Source organism: Anomaloglossus baeobatrachus, chromosome 1 (genome assembly GCF_048569485.1).
Source record: "Anomaloglossus baeobatrachus isolate aAnoBae1 chromosome 1, aAnoBae1.hap1, whole genome shotgun sequence".
Lineage (NCBI taxonomy): Eukaryota > Metazoa > Chordata > Amphibia > Anura > Aromobatidae > Anomaloglossus > Anomaloglossus baeobatrachus.
Genome location: NC_134353.1, coordinates 852,579,851 through 852,601,517, shown reverse-complemented (window position 1 = coordinate 852,601,517; position 21,667 = coordinate 852,579,851). Strand labels below are relative to the sequence as shown.

Below are 21,667 nucleotides of genomic sequence, written 5' to 3'. Positions count from 1 at the left end.
AGCAATCAAGTGAAGGAGGAGATTTCTTTCAGGCATGGGGAGCAAGCTGACCAAAATACATGAAAAACAAACCGGTTAGAAATTACGATAGACCTTGCTGGTAGCTGTTCCAAAGATGCCATTGTTCGTGGTATCTAGAAAACGAGTTATTGAAAGTAGCATATCTTACTGCGATTATTTTGAACACACACCCTTTCAATTAATTATTCAAATGCACAGGCTCAAAAACCTGCAGATCATGAATGCCGAGTCTGGAGGTTTTCTAAGACTCTACTGTACCAATTGTTAAATAGTTTAACAAGTGGTAATATAATTTGTACCAAATAAACAGTAAATAATCTGCTTAGTCTTAGGGGTGCTTCACACATAGCGATATCGCTACCAAAATCGCTGCTACGTCACGGTTTTGGTGACGCAACAGTGACCTCATTAGCGATCTCGCTGTGTGTGACACTGAGCAGCGATCTGGCCCCTGCTGTGAGATCGCTGCTCGTTACACACAGCCCTGGTTCGTTTTCTTCAAAGGCGCTCTCCCGCTGTGACGCACAGATCGCTGTGTGTGACAGCAAGAGAGCGACGAAATGAAGCGAGCAGGGAGCAGGAGCCGGCATCTGGCAGCTGCGGTAAGCTGTAACCAAGATAAACATCGGGTAACCATGGGAAGCCCTTTCCCTGGTTACCCAGTATTTACCTTCGTTACCAGCCTCCGCCGCTCTCGCTGCCCGTGCCAGCTCCCTGCTCTCTGCACATGTAGCTGCAGTACACATCGGGTAATTAACCCGATGTGTACTGTAGCTAGGAGTGCAGGGAGCCAGCGCTAAGCAGTGTGCGCGGCTCCCTGCTCTCTGCACATGTAGCTGCAGTACACATCGGGTTAATTAACCCGATGTGTACTGTAGCTAGGAGAGCAAGGAGCCAGCGCTAAGCAGTGTGCGCGGCTCCCTGCTCTCTGCACATGTAGCTGCAGTACACATCGGGTTAATTAACCCGATGTGTACTGTAGCTAGGAGAGCAAGGAGCCAGTGCTAAGCAGTGTGCGCGGCTCCCTGCTCTCTGCACATGTAGCGACGTTATGATCGCTGCTGCGTCGCTGTGTTTGACGGCTAAGCAGCGATCATAACAGCGACTCACAAGGTCGCTGTTACGTCACAGAAAATGGTGACGTAACAGCGACGTCGTTGTCGCTATGTGTGAACCCAGCCTTATTGGACTGCTATTATTTGGACACTGCTGTATTTTAAACCTTTCAGACTTCAAAAGCCTTGAAACAGCTAAAAGAAGCGACCATTCTTCTGGTGGCTTGGAAGCTGTAACTGTGTTATATGTGGAATTCATTAAAAAAAACCCTAGTGGCAAAGCTACCAAATTGGCATAAAAAAAAACTTCAGAGAAAACACTGCAGGAGTTTCCCTTGCAGCATCTTCTGCTTTAAAAACAATGAGGGTACGCCGGCATCTAAAGGCCCTGTCACACACAGAGATAAATCTTTGGCAGATCTGTGGTTGCAGTGAAATTATGGACATATTGTTCCATTTATACACAGCCACAAACCTGGCACTGATTATCCACAATTTCACTGCAACCACAGATCTGCCGCAGATTTATCTCTGTGTGTGACAGGGCCTTAAGGCTATGTTCACACAGTGCATCTTTTCTAACCACAAAGATGCAGAGTTTTTGGCCCCAAAAAACACACCCGCGGCAGAAACGCATCAAAAAACGCATGCAAGTTTTTACCACATTTTGCCCAATGCGTTTTTTAAGTCAAATCTATTGACTGAAAGGGCTTAAAAACGCTGGAAAAACGAAAAAAAGAATTGACATGCTGCATCTTCAAAAACGCAGCCAAGATGAAGACAAAAAAGATGCACCGTGTAAACAGCAAAATAGAAATCTCATAGACTATGCTGAGGGGTAAAATCAATGGGTCTGCTCACACATCAGTGATTTTTCACTGACCATGTCTCCGTGCGGCATATACGCATGTCCGCGATTTTCGCACAGAGACATGTCCGTGTTTTTCTGGCATCACTGATGTCCCACGGACAGAAAAAAACGGCCATTTAAAATAAAAAACATTTTCAACTCACCCGTCTTTAGTGATGCTGTCTTCTGCCTCTGCTCTCTGCTGCTTCCTGGCCAGCTCATTATGGCAAGCATATATTTATGTATGCAGCCAGAGCCGACCCGGAAGTAGCTGCAGAGGTGAGAGACAGCGGCGGCCGGATGCAGCAGAGCCAGAGACTTCAGCACCATGAACAGCGGGAGCGGGGACAGGTGAATATACGTCCATGTGCACTCACGGAGTACAGATCTTGTATCACGGATTGCACATGGGCAACCCATGTGTGCCGTGAATCACGGCACACGGAGGGACAGACGTTTTTAACACTTCAGTGAAAAATGTCTGTGTTTTTCACTGACGTCTGAAACAGGCCTTATGCTGCTCTCAGATGGGGGACCGAAAACCTGGTGACAAAGTCCCTTTAAGTTGTCTTATCATGTAAAATGCATAGTGAACAATGTAAAATGGTATAAAAAATCTGAGAAAAATCCTGAATGTCTTTTTGTTTGCTCATTCTGTGTCTCAAAAATATGGAATAAAACGCAAATAAAAAAAATTATGAACCTCAAATGGCACCAATAAAAACTTCATCTCATCACACAAAAAAAAAACCCTACTCATCCGGACCAAAGCGGTGTACGGGATATCTTTATTTATTGAATATAGAGAGAAATTAACAATACTTACACTCATAAAGCATTAACACCACACACATTTGTTAGTAGATGAATACTTATTAGCTTTATTGCTCATTGAAGTAAATGTACTGTAGTATTCAGGCATTGTCCACCAAGCAATGTATGGGGTTGCTGTAATAGAGCCTGTACATTGCTTAGGGGTACTTTACACACTGCGACATCGCTAACAATTTATCGTTGGGGTCACGGTGTTTGTGACGCACAATTGGCGTCGTTAGCGGCATCGCAGCGTGTAACACGTACGAGCGACCTTAAACGATCGCAAAAGAGACAAAAATCGTTGGTGTTGGAGAAGTCGTCCAAACACCAAAAATCGTTGTCTCGTACATAGCGATGTTGTTCCTCGTTCCTGCAGCAGCACACATTGCTATGTGTGACACCGCAGGAACGACGAACATCTCCTTACCTGCCTCCACCGGCAATGAGGAGGAAGGAGGTGGGCGGGATGTTACGTCCCGCTCATCTCCGCTCCTCCGCTTCTATTGGCTGGCCGCTTAGTGACGCCGCAGTGACGTCGCTATGACGCCGAACGCACCTCCCCCTTGAGGGAGGGATTGTTTAGTGGTCACAGTGACGTCGCTGACAAGTTATGTGCATTGGACGCTGCTGTAGCGATAATGTTCGCTACGGCAGCAATCACCACATATCGCTGGAACGACGGGGGCGGATGCTATCACGCTCGACATCGCTAGCAATCGCTAGCGATGTCACAGCGTGTAAAGTACCCCTTAGGCTTGGTGCACACTCCGCATGTGCATTAGGGTGACCGCAAAAAAATCTATGTCGGAATTTTGTTCGTCTGGACCCCACAAAACGATTCCCCTTTCCAGATATTGAGATAGCCAAAATATGAGCTCGATCAAACGACGTTAACCCGTGCCGCTCGTCGCTCAAAGTTTGAAAAAATCCAAATTTTTGGCCAAAAAGCTGACATATGGAGTCATAACTCCAGAACGGTAAATAATAAAAACTTGCTTAATATCTCAAAAGAAAGCTAATGTTGTTCTTCAAAATTTATATTTTATACATAATTGTTGTTATTTTAAGTCAAACTGAGTTACAACAGCTTTTAGCCCCAAGAACGTGACCCGGTACCAGTAGGAGCATACTTCGTATATTTTGTTATTAAGTGATAAATTTTGGTTTTTTTGGTATATTTTTGAGTTTAAAGTAGAAATATAACAAAAAAACAAGTAATACTGATAAGTCTAATGACATTTTTTTATTTTAAAATATAAAAATGAGGTATATAATATATACAAAACAGACACAGAAAATATACAGACGTAGTACCTACATGAGTTGATAATTTTACATAGTTATCTAATCTATTCTAGACCTTTTGTTAAAGTAGATTTTGAAACATCAGAATATAATGCTCGGCATTTGCTTACAACTTGCAGGACATATTGCTTTTGTTCTTCATCTTTTGTCAGAAGGTCGTTAAAGTCGGTTATTAATTTAACACCACGCTCAGCCATATCATTAACTACTTTTAATGTTTTGACAATTTTCAATCCTTCTTGGAAGTCATTATTTTGAGGCCAGGTGTTTGGATTTTGTCTTAGGAAATCTGTTTTTATATTAAATCGGTCAAAGAATGTAAATGTTTCTTTGGTAAGTAAATTTACCAATCCTCCATCAACTACCTCTTTTCATTTTTATTTCCTAACTTTTGGATTTACAACCCTAGCGTGCTCTGATGGTTCATCTGTGCTACTGAGCAATTTATTAGCCATTAACAACTTTTCATCGTCTGTAATATTGGGATCAAAAAACGATAATCCCACCAACTCTGCATTCAAATACTACAAATGGTTCGAAAATTTGGTCAGGGCTATTTCTGCAATGTCGTTGTTACATTCTTTATAATCTAACAGACTATGCAAAATACCTAAATCTTGCTTTGGCGCAAGATGAGCTTTTGGAGCATTGAACCAAGCTTTACAATAAATTTTAACTAGGAAAACAGAAATGGCACGCACAGAACTTTCTTCTTCTTTAGACATCTTAAATTGACGACGAAAACTGAACATTTTTAAGCAGTAAATAGCTTTTGCCATCCACCTAGCGTGATGAATGGCTCCTGGAGTTCTAAAACCCACAAAATTGCCGTCTAGTGAGCCAACAAATACGAGAACCAACTGCAACAGCTCCTTGTAGTCATCTCTGAGGTGGCTCTCAGTTAATTTGGTCTAGAATTCAGCAGTAACATTTGCAATTACTTCTAGAGTTAGCTGCTTTTGTATTAGATTGTCACTGATACCTGTGTCGTATTTTCCTTTGTCTATCTTGGGCCACGCAGTGAGGAATCTTTTGAAAATGTCTGGATGAGGTCCAGTGGTTGATCCCATTTTTGTGTCGAATACGCCTCTTAACACAATTTCCAAGATATGGTGACGGCAAGCTAGGTGTAGCAATTCTCTTCCTAACATTTGCTCCAATAGGACGCATGCTCCTTTGAGTCTTCCCGTGTTCGATGCTGCAGTGTCGAAGCACATCGCCTTGACGGTGTTGGGAAGACCCCATTCCTGTAGGCATTCATATATGGCTATGGCTTGCTCCTCTCCAGAGCTGCTTGCTGTTACAGGAACTCCCAGCAGCTGTTCCTTTTCGCCATATGAAATAGAAATAGCTATTCGCTCACATTGCTCATGTTTTAAAACACCCGGTAAAAGTTTACCGTCCCAATGGACAACCACGGGCTCTTTTTCAGGAATGTTTACTTTATCTAAAAAATTTTTAGTATATTGTTCTCTGAACATTTGCCTTCTAGAATGTAATAAAGTTTTCGAGACTTTGTACTCAAGAGGGTCAAGGTTTAGTGCTTCTAGAGTAGCTATCAAAATTCTCGTGGCATTTCTGTCGGATACCTTACATCGATCTAACAGAATGGATAATTTCATGTTTAAAATCTCTTTAATGCCCCTTGCAAATGAAACTTTCATCCTCTTGCTCTCAGGTGGTTCTGGATCTTCTGCAGCTTCTTCAGGGATGTCTATTTCCTCCAAGCTCTCAAGTTCCTGGTAGATGCTGTCCTCTTCAGTATCTTTTTCTTCTTTTCCTTCTTCGAGCTTGTCTTCATCATCCGTCTCTGAGAAGCAACAAAAGAAAGAGAAAAAAAAAGACTATAAAAACTTGTCGTTTTAGCAGAATAGTAATAATACATAGGTACTAAATTACCTACTTCTAATTATCAATAGGTATTATTTTAAGAATATAAACTCAATCATAAAGATGCCAAATGATGATCTCATGTACAATTTTCTTTCAATTATAATGAAACTATTTACTTATTTGTTTATCTACTTTTTAGAATAATAATAATAATAATAAAATAAACTCACCAATATCAAAAGTTTCTTCTTGGATTTGTCGGTTCATTTTTGCAAGTTCCTTTTGCGCCTTGATTTCTTCAGCTCGAGACAACTTGAGATCCACTCCAGCCATGGAACCTGGGCGGCCCTTCTGCCTTTGTTTCACGAGAAACGCCTTATCTTCTTCCAATTTCATCATAGCCAAGGCATCTTGTTGAGCAATATCAAAGAGATCAATCAACTTTTCAATAAACTGTGTAAATTTGTTCTTGGCCGTTTCCGATGTTTTCTTCTGGTCTTTTTGAAGACTTCTCCACTCGGCGTGAAGTTTTTCTAACTTAGTAATTGCATCTTGCTCATGTTTAGTCGGGATTCGAGCTTTCCCCCAAAAAATGAACACTTCTCATATGGTCAGTTTTGCTGATTCTCTTACAGTTAATTTCACAGTACGTAAATTATAAAATAAAGCACATAAGACTTGACGATTTGAGGGTAGTTTACAACCGGTGATCTGGTGAATGGGATAGCCCACAAGAAATATTTTATCCTTGTTTCGGCTTTGTACACCTGATGTGAATGCCATTTCAGAGTCCAATAGGTAAATAACAGTTAACTAGAAAAACGAAACAAAATATATTACAAACTTTAATTTCAATAAAATATTTTCAAATATCTTTTAAAATAATACTATAATAGCTATAAAAACAATAACACACACACACACTTGGAAAATTTAAAAAAAAACATTAAAATATCTTCACTGGATAATTGTTCGATCTAACCAGCTCAAAGGCACTTTAGAAACTAAACTGAATAAATAAAAGGTCGGTTGTACGCTGAAGTAAAATCACCACCCCTAAAATAGAAATTACATGCACCCTGTGTGTAACATATACATTTTGAAGAACAACATTAGCCTTCTTTTGAGATATTAAGCGTGTTTTTATTATTTACCGTTCTGGAGTTATGGCTCCATATGTCAGCTTTTTGGCCAAAAATTTGGATTTTTTCAAACTTTGAGCAACGAGCGGCTTGGGTTAACGTCGTCTGATCGAGCTCAAATTTTTGCTATCTCAATATCTGGAAAGGGGAATCGTTTTGTGGGGTTTAGACGAACAAGATTCCGACATTTCCCCCCCCCCCCCCCATGAGATCCGGTCACCCTAATGTGTATCTAGCCTACAGTACAGACCTGGAAACTTTTAGGCCATGTGCGCACGTTGCGTTTTTTCATGCGTTTCCGCAGCGTTTTGAATTGCAGCATTTTAATGCAAAAATGTATGCGTTTTGATTTCCAAGCAAAGTGTATGAAAAATAGGCATATTGTGTGCGCACTATGCGTCCAAAAATGCTGCGTTTTTTGTGACAAAAATTGGTCAAAATCTCTGCGTTAGAAGAAGCAACATGTCAATTGTTTTTACCATTTTGGCAGCGTTTTGCTAACATTGATGTCATGAGAATTATCAAAACGCATCCTTAGGCTCCCTTCACACGTTCGTGATAATCACGCACGTGTTTCATGGACGTGTCAAAGGTGCGTTTTCCCCTCCATGAGCCGTGTTTTATGGCACTACGTGTGTTCTCCGTGTGTTAGCTGTGATAACACACGGAGAACGAGAACTTTCAACTCACCTGTCCCTGGCGTCGCTGTCCGTGGTGCTGAACTTCGGTTTCCGGTCCTGCAGACTCCCCGCTGCTGCAGCTTCCGGCCGCAGTGAAGTGAATACTTAATGAGCGGCGGTCGGCAGCAAGTAACCGCAGCGGCAGAAACAGGAGGGCTGGAGAAGGTGAGTAAAGGTTTGTTTTTTTTTTTCTCTGACACGTGAGTTTTCTCCGGCGTGTGTCACACAGGACTGCATCCACACTACATCCATGTGGTCCGTATGCGGGCCGTGTGACACCCGTGTTAAAATGTGGACATGTCTACGTGTGGAACACACGGACACGTGTATGCTCCACACGTACACACGTTCCATGGCAAAACACGCACATGTGCGCAGACCCATTGATTTTAATGGGTCTATGTGTGCCCGTGTCTCCGGTACGTGCAGGAACGGACCTAACACGTACCGGAGACATGTGCGTGTGAAGGGGGCCTTAAAGAAATTTCTAGCGTTTTACATGCTTTTTTAATGCTAAATGCAGGCTTTTTTGATAAAATAAAAGCATGCGTTTTTGGCATTATAGTGAGGTCAAGAGGTTTTCATTCGCCCTCACATCCATTTCGACTTTAAAAAATGAGTAAAACAATACTTTTACTTTATTTGGAACATATTTCTTAAATCACAATAATCATTTTCGTTAAATTATCATTATAGTGTGTGATTTAAAGGTAGTTATTTTTTTTTTCTTTTCATTTTTTTCCTACTGTTTGAATGTTCAAACTTTATTTATTTGTGTATTTGTATTGAAAACGCATCTCAATTTTAGCACTGAAAATGCATGTAAAACGCGGCAAAAACGCTATAAAAACGCATGCGTATTTCCTGCGTTTATGTGGTCAAAACCAAATTTGACAATGACAATTTCTGCCAGAGGATGCGTTCATTTCTGCAAGGTACTGGACGCAACGTGCGCACATGGCCTTACAGATGTATAGTGTAATGTCACCATAGCCAATCATTCACCAGATGCAGGATAAAAATGTGGTCTTTTAGCCTCCCATCTTGCCACTATGCACTTATTTCACTGTATAGCAGTGCACATTGCTCTGGTATATACAGGTGGAGACTGCAATGAGGTTTACCATGCAGTATATGTCGCGAGCGGAGAGGGGACGCTGCGCTCACCCACTGCTCGGGTCCCGCTGCTGCGGCTCGCTCGGTCGGTGGCTCGAGTGGTGGGCTGGATCCCGGGGACTCGAGCGACGCTCCTCGCCCGTGAGTTAAAGGGATGGTTTTGGTTTAGGGATATTGTCCGTGACGCCACCCACGGTTTGTGGTGAGGTTGGGACACCACCGCTGCTCTGTACGGGGATCCCGGGAGCGTTGACAGAGAGCAGCTGAGATGTTTTCTCCCCTACGTGGGTAGGGGGGTTTGGTGGTCCCGGGGCCCGGTGGTGGAGGTCGGAAGGTGGGTTGCGGGGTCTGGCTGGGTGCAGGGTCGCGGGGCAGCGCAGTGCCAGACGGCACGGTGGTACTTACTCAGGCAGTAACGCACACGGAGTCTCTGGTAAAACAAACGGCTGGATGGACGAGTCCCACAGACGGCTGCGGCGGTCACTCCCAGGAGGTTGGCGGTAACTGTCTCTCCCTGCACCGGTATTCTGTTCTCGGCCCCAATGGCTTCCCACTGATAGCCCGCTCCCCAGAGGTATGTTGGCTAAGGGAGCCCTTCCTTTGCCCGCAGGCTCTGGCCCTGGGAGCTCTAGTTCTGGCGGTAGCTTTATCTCCCTCACGGTTTGGACGGTTGCCTTCAATCGGGTCTTTACTGCTGAGAAACCCCGGAGGTTCCCGTCGCTGACGGATTTTACCGGTTTTACGGCGACTCCTAGCCTGGTCGGGGTCCGTAGGCCCTGCCGAATGGTGCTGGCTTCTCTTCGCTCCCCGGTTCGGTACCGGCGGGCCACCGCCCGTCTCCGGTCCTCACGGTTGTGCGTCAATCGGCCTCTCCTTCAGACGGTCACCACCGTCTGCCAACCTTGCTGTCAGGTGCCTGGGCCACGTACCCGGACACGGTCAGTCAGTTCCTCCACTACTACTTCCTCACTCTCCAACTCCTAAACTCAACTCTTCTCCTCGTCACTATCTGACCTTCTTTCCCGCCTCCAGGACTGTGAACTCCTCGGTGGGAGGAGCCAACCACCTGGCTCCGCCCCACCTGGTGTGGACATCAGCCCCTGGAGGGAGGCAACAAGGGTTTGTGTTTGACCTTGGTGTTCCTAACCGGGGTGTAGGGTGTGTTGTTGCAGTACCTGTGACGTCCTGGCTTGTCCAGGGCGCCACATATACATCTTTTTAAAGTTGACTGACGGATGCTTTGGGATCTATCCTGACAGTGCACACTGATGGGTGTATATCTCCCGAGCTTATGCACCCAACAGTGTCTAAAAGTGCAGTGTGGACCCAGCCTTAGGGGTAGTTTGCACGCTGCGACATCGCAAGCCAATGCTGCGATGCTGAGCGCGATAGTCCCCGCCCCCGTCGCAGCAGCGATATCTTGTGATTACTGCCATAGCGCACACTATCGCTACGGCAGCTTCACATGCACTTACCTGCCCTGCGACGTTGCTCTGGCCGGCGAACCGCCTCCTTCCTAAGGGGGCAGGTCGTGCGGCGTCACAGCGACGTCACACGGCAGGCGGCCAATAGGAGCGGACGGGCGGTGATGAACGGGACGTAAACATCCCGCCCACCTCCTTCCTTCCGCATTGCAGCCGGGACGCAGGGAAGGTGATGTTCCTCGCTCTTACGGCTTCACACACAGCTGTGCTGCCTGCTGGAGCGAGGAACAACATTATACCGTCGCTGCTGCGAAATTATGGAAATGTCGGACCCTACACCAATCATACGATAACGACGCTTTTGCGCTCGTTAATCGTATGTAAAAGGATTCACATACTGCGATGTCGACAGCGATGCCGGATGTGCGTCACTTTCGATTTGACCCCACCGATATCGCACCTGCGATGTTGTAGTGTGCAAAGTACCCCTTAGGCCAGACCTGGGCAAGGGGCGGCCCGCGGGCCACATCCGGCCCGCCTACTGTCTGTGACCGGCCCGCCCATTAGATCAGAGTTGGAGACGTGGTGCTGCTTTTCCTACAGGGCAGGAACTTTTCAAATGACACACGCGCGCTGTACTGACGACATCAGGGCGCGCGTGTGTCACAGAGAAAGCTGCCGGGCAGGGAACAGAGGACAGATTCCTGCGTTCCGCTGCTACACTGTGCGGAGCTTCAGGATCGGTCCTCTGTTCCCTGCCCGGCAGCTTTCTCTGTGACACACGCGCGCCCTAATGTCGGCAGTACAGCGCGTGTGTGTCATTTGAAAAGTTCCCGCCCGGCAGGAGAAGCGGCACCAGCCAGTGCCTGTACAGAGAAAAGCAGTGGCGGGGGCCCGTACAAGAACAGTAGCGGCGCAGCCGGGGCCCGTACCCGGGAAGAAGCAGCTCAGCGGGGGACCCGTACGGAGGTGCCTGAGGAGGGAGAGGTGAGTGGTCACTAATAACCTGAGGGGGGGGGAACAATTGCGAGGGTAACTGGTGTAATATTTGGGTGTAGTGATGTAGTATATGGGAATGTAATGATGTAGTTTTACAGGTGCAGAATATAGTGCTATAATGTATTACAGGTGTAGTATATAGTGATGTAATATATTACAGGTGCCGTATATAGTGATGTAATATATTACAGGGGCAGTATATAGTGATGGCATGTATTACAGGTGCAGTATATAGTGATGTAATGTATTACAGGTGCAGTATATAGTGATGTAATGTATTACAGGTGCAGTATATAGTGATATATATTACAGGGGCAGTATATAGTGCTGTAATGTATTACAGGGGCAGTATATAGTGATGTAATATTACAGGTGCAGTATATAGTGATGTAATATATTACAGGTGCAGTATATAGTGATGTAATGTATTACAGGTGCAGTATATAGTGATGTAATATTACAGGTGCAGTATATAGTGATGTAATGTATTACAGGTGCAGTATATAGTGATGTAATATTACAGGTGCAGTATATAGTGATGTAATGTATTACAGGTGCAGTATATAGTGATGTAATATTACAGGTGCAGTATATAGTGATGTAATATTACAGGTGCAGTATATAGTGATATATATTACAGGGGCAGTATATAGTGCTGTAATGTATTACAGGGGCAGTATATAGTGATGTAATATTACAGGTGCAGTATATAGTGATGTAATATATTACAGGTGCAGTATATAGTGATGTAATGTATTACAGGTGCAGTATATAGTGATGTAATATTACAGGTGCAGTATATAGTGATGTAATGTATTACAGGTGCAGTATATAGTGATGTAATATTACAGGTGCAGTATATAGTGATGTAATGTATTACAGGTGCAGTATATAGTGATGTAATATTACAGGTGCAGTATATAGTGATGTAATATTACAGGTGCAGTATATAGTGATGTAATGTATTACAGGTGCAGTATATAGTGATGTAATATTACAGGTGCAGTATATAGTGATGTAATATTACAGGTGCAGTATATAGTGATGTAATATATTACAGGTGCAGTATATAGTGATGTAATATTACAGGTGCAGTATATAGTGATGTAATGTATTACAGGTGCAGTATATAGTGATGTAATATTACAGGTGCAGTATATAGTGATGTAATATTACAGGTGCAGTATATAGTGATGTAATATATTACAGGTGCAGTATATAGTGATGTAATATTACAGGTGCAGTATATGGTGATGTAATGTATTACAGGTGTAGTATATAGTGATGTAATATATTACAGGTGCAGTATTAAAATTAAATATGTTGACAAAATCTCTGTAGTGTTGTAGCAAATGTAATTTTTAATTTTCTCACATCCCAATGATAAAGAAAACTGTCATACACTTATGGGATAAAAGTATTCATTACACCCCCAGATGAATTCAATGAGGGGTGTCGTTTCCAAAATGAGGGCAGTTGTGGGGCATTTCTCCTGTTCTGCATCCTCAGGGGCTCTACAAGTGGCGCTCCACATTATTCCTGCTAAATTTGTGCTCCGACAACCAAATAAAGTTTCTCCCTATCTAATCCCTGCCGTATGCACAAATAGTAGTTTCTGACCACATATTGGGTATTGCTGCATTCGGAAGAAATTGCTTTATAAACATTTCCTGATATTATTCCTTGTGAAAATTAAAAATTTGGGGCTAAAATAACATTTCTGTTGAAAAATGTAATTTTTCATTTTCATGTTTTAATTTAGTTATGTAAAACACCTGTGGGGTCAATATTGACAATACACTCATACATAAATTTGTTGAGTAGCATAGTGGGGTTATTTGTGGGGGATACTGCTCTTCTGGCAGTACAAAGGTTTTAGAAATACAGCATGGAACCATACAAGCATAGTCTGCTTTCCAAAATGGCACGCCTTTCGTATGAAGCTCTACTGTGTGCCCGAACAGTAGTTTTACCCCACATATCGGGCATTGTTGTACTCAGAAGAAATTGCACATCAAATTGGGTGGCACATTTTCTCTGATAAAACTGAAAAACTTGGGGCTAAATCAACATATTTTTTTTTTCTAAAAATAAATCAATAAAATATTTTATCAGTCCAGTGTTTTAAAATTCTGTGAAGCACCTGTGAGTTGAAAATGCTCACCACATCCATTGATAAAATCAGAGATCCACCCACACCTGTTAGCTGCACTTGTCTGCTGAGTAGCAATCAAATGCTGGGAATAATGTGGGCTCCCTGTGTGATGGGACAGACACAGGCATTATATATATATATATATATATATATATATATATATATATATATATATATATATATATATACATACACATATATATGTCCTTGGTCATGAAGGGGTTAATGCAGTTTTGAATACTATGAGGGGTGCTGTTTTTATAATGGGGTCTTGTTTTGGGAGGTTTTCTGACACATAGGACTCTTAAAGTCATTTCAAAAGTGAAGTGGTCAATAAAAAATTTGATTTGTACATTTTGTTGGAAAAAATAAAAATTACTACTAAACTTTTAACTTGCTATAACAAAAATTCAAAAATGGTGTAGACATAAAGTAAACGTGGTAAGGCTATGTGCGCACGTGTGCGCTCTGCACTGCACCTAAAAGGTGCGCTTCAGAGCGCAGCTGAAAAGCTCCGTTCTGAAGCGCATGGTGCCGGCGAGAACGTGCGCTCTGCCTGCAGCTCCTGCCATAGACAGAGCAGGGGCTGCCGGCAAAGCGCACGGAAGAAGTGACATGTCACTTCTTAAAACGCAGCGATTCGGGCAGCAGCCGAATCGCTGCGTTCTAATATGCCACGTGCGCACGGCCCCTGCACAATCTCCATAGACTGTGCAGGGGACGCAGGACGCATGCAGTTACGCTGCACTACAAAGCGCAGCGTAACTGCATGAATTACGCACACGTGCGCACATAGCCTAAGGGTCAGAATCAGAACGCACTTTGCGTTCACTTACTTGCAGTTCAAAACGCACCTTTTGGGCTTCATTGAAAGTTGCCTTTTTCTGAAATTTAGCGCTGAAAACGCATGCGAATTTAGCATGTTTTAGATGCGTTTTCAGTGCTTTTTACCTGCGTTTTCACCTGCGTTTTGACAGATGCATTTTGAACATCAAGACACTGCCTAATAAAGTTTAAACAGTCAAAAAGAATGAAAAAAGAGAAAAAAAAAGAAAAAAACTATGTTAATGGGAAAAATAATGAAAATAGATGTAATTTATAAAATTAAAGCGCTAATATACATTTTATCGGAAATATAGCAATAAATGCATATTTTTCATAAATTTAATTGTCGGATTTTGTGTGTGTGTAAAGGGACATATCAAATCATTATTTTGATGTCCAAAAAGCATGCGTTTTGGTAGTCCAAAATGCATGTTTTCTGCACTGAAAAAGCAGGCAAAACGCAGGATTTTGAAGGAATCTTGGTTTTTGCCATTTCTCATTGACTTCAATGTTAGCAAAACGCTGCAGAAATGGCAAAAACAATTGACATGCTGCTTCTTTGAACGCATGTTTTTTGCCACAAAATATGCAAATTAAACGCAGTGTTTTAAAACGCAAAGTGGGGTCTGGAAATCATTTTTATCCATAGAATATCATAGAAACACAAAACGCAGGCCATTTGGCATGAAAAAGGTGCTTCTCAAAATGCTGCAGAAACGCAGGTAAAAACGCAAAATGTGTTCTCACCCTAAATGTTATTTATTAATTATTTTGTGCAGTATGACTGGTTTGAGGGCATAAATATTCAAACTTCAAAAATTGCAATTTTTTTAAAATTTTAAATATTTTTACAAATGCAAATCATATCAATCTAAATTTACTAATATCATGAAGTACAATTTATCATGAAAAAAACTGTCTCAGAATCATTGGGATATATTGAATTGATCCCGAGGTATTACCACATAAAGTGACACTGGTTAGAATTGAAAAATTTGGCTTGGTCATCAAGGTGAAAACAGGCTTCTAGGTGAAAGGGTTAATAAAACTTATCACAGCAATCATGGTGAACCTAGCCTTTTACTACCAGCAGTTTCTGTCTTTTATACCTCTATACATCCTCAGCTGCAGTGACTTGAGCAATCAATTTTTGTTTGGATTTTTGGTTTGCATTGTTCCATAAGGATCTGCAGGCAGCAGCAGCCACTTGCTAGCTTTTTCACCCACATTATCAGTTCTTTCTATACATATATTGGATGATGCACTTGTCTTTTCATTCATAGATTTCTTGAGCTCTCAGGCAGCCATGCTTAGGTGCTACCAGTACTTACACATCCCCTATATCTACTCCCATGTAATGAATATGCCGGAGATGACCTTTTTCCTTCACAGACATGTGGAATCTATTTTATTGTGTCCATTAAATCCAATATACTGCTTAGTAAAGGACCTGGATTGACTGTATAGCTAACACTGATTTAGATCTGTCATGTTGGTCATCTACTAAAGGTTATTAATAATCCAAATTTGTAAACAGATTAACAAGATGAATAACTGTTACCATTTTGTTTTCATTTTTTTCTGTACAGAAAAATGTGTTGAAGAACTTAATGAGATACAGAATGTGCTTAATAACATAGTAAATCTGCAGAAAATTGAGAGAGACACACTTGCAAAAAAATATAGGTAACTGGTTTCTATTTCATTATTTCTCTGCAGAATCTTTCCCCTCTTCATTAGGCCATGTGCGCACGTTGCGTTCTGTACCTTGCAGAAATGAACGCATCCTCTGGCAGAATTTGTCATTGTCCAATTTGGTATTGACCACATAAACGCAGGAAATACGCATGCGTTTTTGCCGCGTTGTGACCGCGTTTTACATGCATTTTCAGTACTTAAAATGGGATGCGTTTTCAATACAAAGACACTACTAAATAAAGTTTGAACATTCAAACACTAGGAAAAAAGTGAAAAAAAAAAAATAAGTCATGCTTTAAATGATACAATATAATAAATTTTCCTAAAATGATTATTGAGATTTAATATTTATGTTAAAAATAAATTTAACTTATTGTTTGACTCTTTTTTTTTTTTTTTAAGTTGGGATGGATGTGAGTGCAGAAGGAAACCTCTTGACCTCACTATAATGCCAAAAACGCATGCTTTAATTTTGACAAAGGAGCATGCGTTTAGCATCAAAAATGCATGTTCAACGCTAGGATTTTGATTTTGGATGCGTTTTCAAAATGGTCATTGACTTCAATGTTAGCTAAATGCTGCCAAATCGCAAAAAAGAATTGACATGCTGCTTTTATAAACGCAGAGATTTTGACAAAATGTTGTCACTCAAAACGCTGCATTTAAAAAAGCATCGTGCTGACGAATTTTGCTAAATTCCCATAGACTTTGCTTAGAAATCAAAACGCAAGCTTTTTGGCATTGAAACGCTGCTGTTCAAAACGCTGCGGAAACGCATGAAAAAATGCAACGTGCACACATTCCCTTAAGCGGGCTTTACACTCTACGACATCGCTCAAGTGATCTCGTTGGGGTCACGGAATTTGTGACGCACATCCAGTCGCTTTAGCGATGCCATTGCGTGTGACACCTATGAGCGATTTTGCAAAATCGCTCATCGGTGACATGGGGGTCCATTCTCAAATATCGTTACTGCAGCAGTAACGAAGTTGTTCCTCGTTCCTGCGGCAGCACATATCGCTCCGTGTGACACCGCAGGAATGAGGAAGCTCTCCTTACCTGCCTCCCGGCCACAATGCAGAAGGAAGGAGGTGGGCGGGATGTTACGTCCCGCTCATCTCCGCCCCTCCGCTTCTATTGGGCGGCGGTTCACTGACACTGCTGTGACGTCGCTGTGATGCTGAACGAACCGCCCCTTAGAAAGGAGGCGGTTCGCCGGTCACAGCGATGTTGTGCGACACAGGCAGAGATTATGCTTCTTTTCAAAGGAAGCCAAGAAACTCATATTCTTGGGTGCTTTATTATGGGATGCAAGAAACCATGGGTTGATGCTGCTGACACCAGGAGGCTGACATTAAAGGTAGAGTGACACTAGTATATGCATCTGATGAGAGCGCATCCGTTGTGATATGCTAAAGACACTTGGCTCAAACTCTTCTGCGAGCATGAGCCAATTGTCCTCCAGCTGTAATTCGATCTTGTGAGCCAAGACTCGCTGACAAACGCAGCATGCTGTGATGTTTTTCCTCAGTCTGATTAGGGCTGAGGAAAACATTGCAGATGTGAGCTGCCTCATTGCATATCATTGGATCGAGTGCAACGTGAGATTTTCTCACACTGCACTCTTGCGAGTCATGCACTACCATAACAATTACAACCTAAAGAACTACTGTATTTTTCGGATTATAAGACAAACTTTTCCTCCCAAAAATTTGGGAGGAAAATGAGGGGTACGTCTTAAAATCCGAATATAGCTTACGGGGGGGGGCTGTCTGTGCGGCGACCAGGTGCATTCGGGAGCCTTTGGGTGCGTGCAGGTGTCCGGGTGCCTGTGGCTGCGTTCGGGTGGCCGGGTGTCTGTCGGTGCCGGCTGCCTCTCTGTCCTGGAGGCCGGCTGCCTCTCTGGGCGGGTGGCCGGCCTGCTAGTTGCCACTCTATGCGTGGGGGCGGGTGGCCATGCGGACTGCGGTGGCTGTACGGCAGGTATCCAAGTGTGTCCGCGGTCCCAGTTTCAAATGATGGCGCCGGTAGTCAACGCGTGCGCAGATGGAACTCTTGGATGAGAGCTCCATCAGCACACGCGCCGCTCCGGGAGTTGGCGCTTGCGCAGTTGGAGCCCTTGGACATCATTTGAACCGGGACCGTGGACAGACTGGAACACACACTGCACCGGCCTGCTCCACCACTGACCCGCCGCCGCTATCGCCACTGTCCCACCGCTGACGCCACGGACCCGCCGCGGCTGCCAGCACAATCTCTGCCTCCTGTGACCCCGCTTCACCACCACTGCTGCCCCCCTCCGGTAAGACAACACCATAGTATAAGATGGACCCATTTTTAATTTTTGTACCTTTTTTTTATCTCTAAATTTGGGGGTCGTCTTATAATCCGGTGCTTCTTATAAAGCGAAAAATACGGTAGTCGGTTCCACCTCTGCATGCTACCACCCACCTAGTGGCACAAAGCTACTCAGTTTAGCTTAGTGTCATGTAAGAGGCAGACTGGTTTCTACTTATGATTTTTTTTTTTTTTTACTCTGCCCACCCTACTCCACCTAGAGAACTATGCATTGCTCTTAACTATGTCTCCTCAGCACAGGTGAGTAGACCCTCACCACTTCTGCTGCATTGAGCTGTCCCCTTGCCCACATGCCTTGCCATATTCCTTCCAGTTCCATGTCTTCCTGGCTTCTTCTGTCTTTTCCTTCTCTTGTCTCTGTTTTTTCTGGCCTCTTCTGACCCTATTGGAACCAAATTCATATTTAATCCTCAATTTCTGCTGTGACCTACCTGAGCCCGGTAAACCACAACCCCTTTTCCTCAGCCAATCAGGTGCTCGTGCGGGCTCTCATCCAGCTCTGCAGCTGCTCCATCTCTTTCTTTTTTCTAGACACCACCATTTTAATTCATTGTCCACTCTCCCTGCCGACGCCATCAGCCCCCAGCATGCCCTCTGTCAGATATCGCATTCCAGACCACAGGAATGCTGTTTCCGTTCTCTTTCTCCCTCCTCAGGCCAGGACTCCAAGACTTTGGCTTGTCACTTTTTTTATCTACTCTCCACCATATCTAGCCTCATAGAAGACTGTACATGTCAACCTGCTCAGCCCCCCTCTGATCATGCATTTTGCCTGCATGAAATGTAAAACTAATTTCCCTTCAGGCCAACCCATTATAACTTGCACCCACCTATCGCTCTCCCCCCCACTTTAGGGGTCCTCCATGGCCTGCAACGATTGTTCTTCTACCCTGCCAGCTAGAGCAATTGTCCTTTCTTTGTACAGCGGACTTGACCAAGGTGTTTGAGAACTTGGTCAACATTGTCGAGTGGCTACCCATGTCTACTACTGCATCAGGTATTATGACCACTGACCAGCTGCCCAGGTAGACCCACCAGCTACACTGCACCAGCGGTCTAAGTGGCCTACAGTGAGTTGCTAATCTTGATCTCCTGCTCTCTCCATGATTCCTAGACTGTGCTCAATATCCTGCTCATCTTCCCTGAGGATTGGTCTCCTCAGATATTGGACGATAGCTCTGAATCAGACTTGCGAACCTTTTCTTAAACATTAAAGAAGTGGACTCCTCACCCCTTGCAAACTTCGTGTCCTTCAGGAGGGTCAGATGCATCTTCAGATAATTTTCTCTAACCACACCAAATTCTGTTAGGTGCCAGACAAGTGGTGGGTGCAGCCGGAATGGCATTTCTATGGACAGAAATGCATGCAAATTTTCTATCCTTTTCAAGCAGATATTGTCACTATCTGGTCTTCCTCTGCCTCGGTGGACCATCTGGTGTCTTGGCTTTTACTGCCTGGGCAAAACATATATTCCAAGGCATGCAGTGCAGGTCCCCATCATCCAAGTTGGCAGACGTTTAAGATTAGATTGCCCATGTGGGTTAGTATCTTTGCTCTGCCTCTCTTGTAACAGCTAGTTGTTTCACTCAAGCTTCCAGCAACACTGTGGTTATGTGTTGAGTCTTTTGGCTCAAGTCATAGAATCTGAATCTCGCATCAAATTGTTCTCTAGCGGGCAGAATGCTTTTCTGCGGCTCTTGCCTGCTCAAATAAATACTTGACAAGATCATTTTAGGCACCTCAGGTGGTAAGAACATCCTGCTGTCACAAGCGAGACCTACTTGATACTCTAGCAACAGAAAGCTGCATCACTTTTGGTCTTTTTGGCATTTCTTATCCAGCTGTCAAGAGAAGCGAAAAGAAAAAGCCATCCCTCAAGCTAGCTCCCTCCTGGCATCAATGCCGTTATCCTGCTAAGTGCTCACCAAACAGAAACAGCAAGGTCACCCCCACCAAAGAACCCTTTCTGGGTGGCCCTCTGTCACCTGGGTCGGGGAAATTGTCTCCTTCAGACACAAAATAGAATTTTTTGCTCCTCCAACAATCTTTTTTTTTTTCTATCATGTACTCCTCTGATGCCCTCTCTGTCTCCCGTATTTTTTCAAAGCCATTTCTTCCCTTCTACATTCAGTTCTATCGTTTCAGTGCCCTCTTAAGAATGGTTCAACGGGTTTTATTCAAACCTTTTTGTTGTCCCCAAAGTAGGCAGCTTAATTCTCCTCATTCTCGATCTAAAGCTGCTGAACAAGTGGTTCTGGCTTCAGAATGGAGTCCCTTCACTCAGTTGTAGACTCCATGGTGGTCGGCTTAGTGGACATCCAAGACACCTATTTCCACATTACCATTATTCTACTGTACCAAAAGGTTTCTCTGCTTTGATGTCCCACCCACTTCTAATTATAGCTGTCCCCTTCGGACTGGCCATGGCCCCAAGAGTGTTCACGAAAGTCATTTCCACTGTCAATGCCCTTTTATGCATTAGTAGAATAGTGGAATGTTGTTCAACAATGATCAATCCAAAGTTTTTCTTCCAGAGAATAAAATGTCAGAACTACAGACTGGCATCCAATCTCCCTTGCCCTTCCCCCTCTTCTTTTGCATGAGTGTTTTTGGAAAAATGATGGCTGCCATTGACCTGATCTCATTTGCTTAGTTCCATACCAGTTCACCCTTCTCTCTTGCAGGGAAAAGATTGTCTTCTATCTAGACTTCCCTATCCTCCTTCCAACTGGGAAAAGCAATCATTGATTCTGTGTCAGGATTCTCCTCTCATTCATCTACAGTACAGACCAAATGTTTGGACACACCTTCTTATCTCTAGAACAACTATTAAGAGGAGACTTTGTCCAGCATTCCTTCATGGTAAAATAGCTGCTAGGACACCACTGCTAAGGACAGGCAACAAGCAGAAGAGACTTGTTTGGGCTAAAGAACACAAGGAATGGACATTAGACCAGTGGAAATCTGGGCTTTGGTCTGATGAGCCCAAATTTGAGATCTTTGGATCCAACCACCGTGTCTTTGTAGAAAAGGTGAACGGATGGACTCTACATGCCTGGTTCCCACCGTGAAGCATGGAGGAGGAGGTGTGATGGTGTGGGGATGCTTTGCTGGTGATACTGTTGGGGATTTATTCAAAATTGAAGGCATACAGAACCAGCATGGCTACCACAGCATCTTGCAGCGGCATGCTATTCCATCCGGTTTGCGTTTAGTTGGACCACCATTTATTTTTCAACAGGACAATGACCCCAAACACACCTCCAGGCTATATAAGGGCTATTTGACTAAGAAGGAGAGTGATGGGGTGCTACGCCAGATCACCTGGCCTCCACAGTCACCAGACCTGAACCCAATCGAGATGGTTTGGGGTGAGCTGGACCGCAGAG

At 43.6% G+C, this 21,667-nt stretch overlaps 1 protein-coding gene across 3 annotated transcripts in view; it reads left to right on the top strand.

Moving 5' to 3' along the window:
* The window catches only part of ANKRD31 (ankyrin repeat domain 31), a 408,642-nt gene that overhangs the window by 316,344 nt on the left and 70,631 nt on the right, over nt 1-21,667 (top strand). For all 3 annotated transcript variants that reach the window (XM_075342271.1, XM_075342267.1, XM_075342277.1), the window contains one exon: nt 15,811-15,907. In XM_075342271.1, the coding sequence (XP_075198386.1) occupies nt 15,811-15,907 (97 nt within the window). The remainder of the gene's footprint in view (nt 1-15,810; nt 15,908-21,667) is intronic.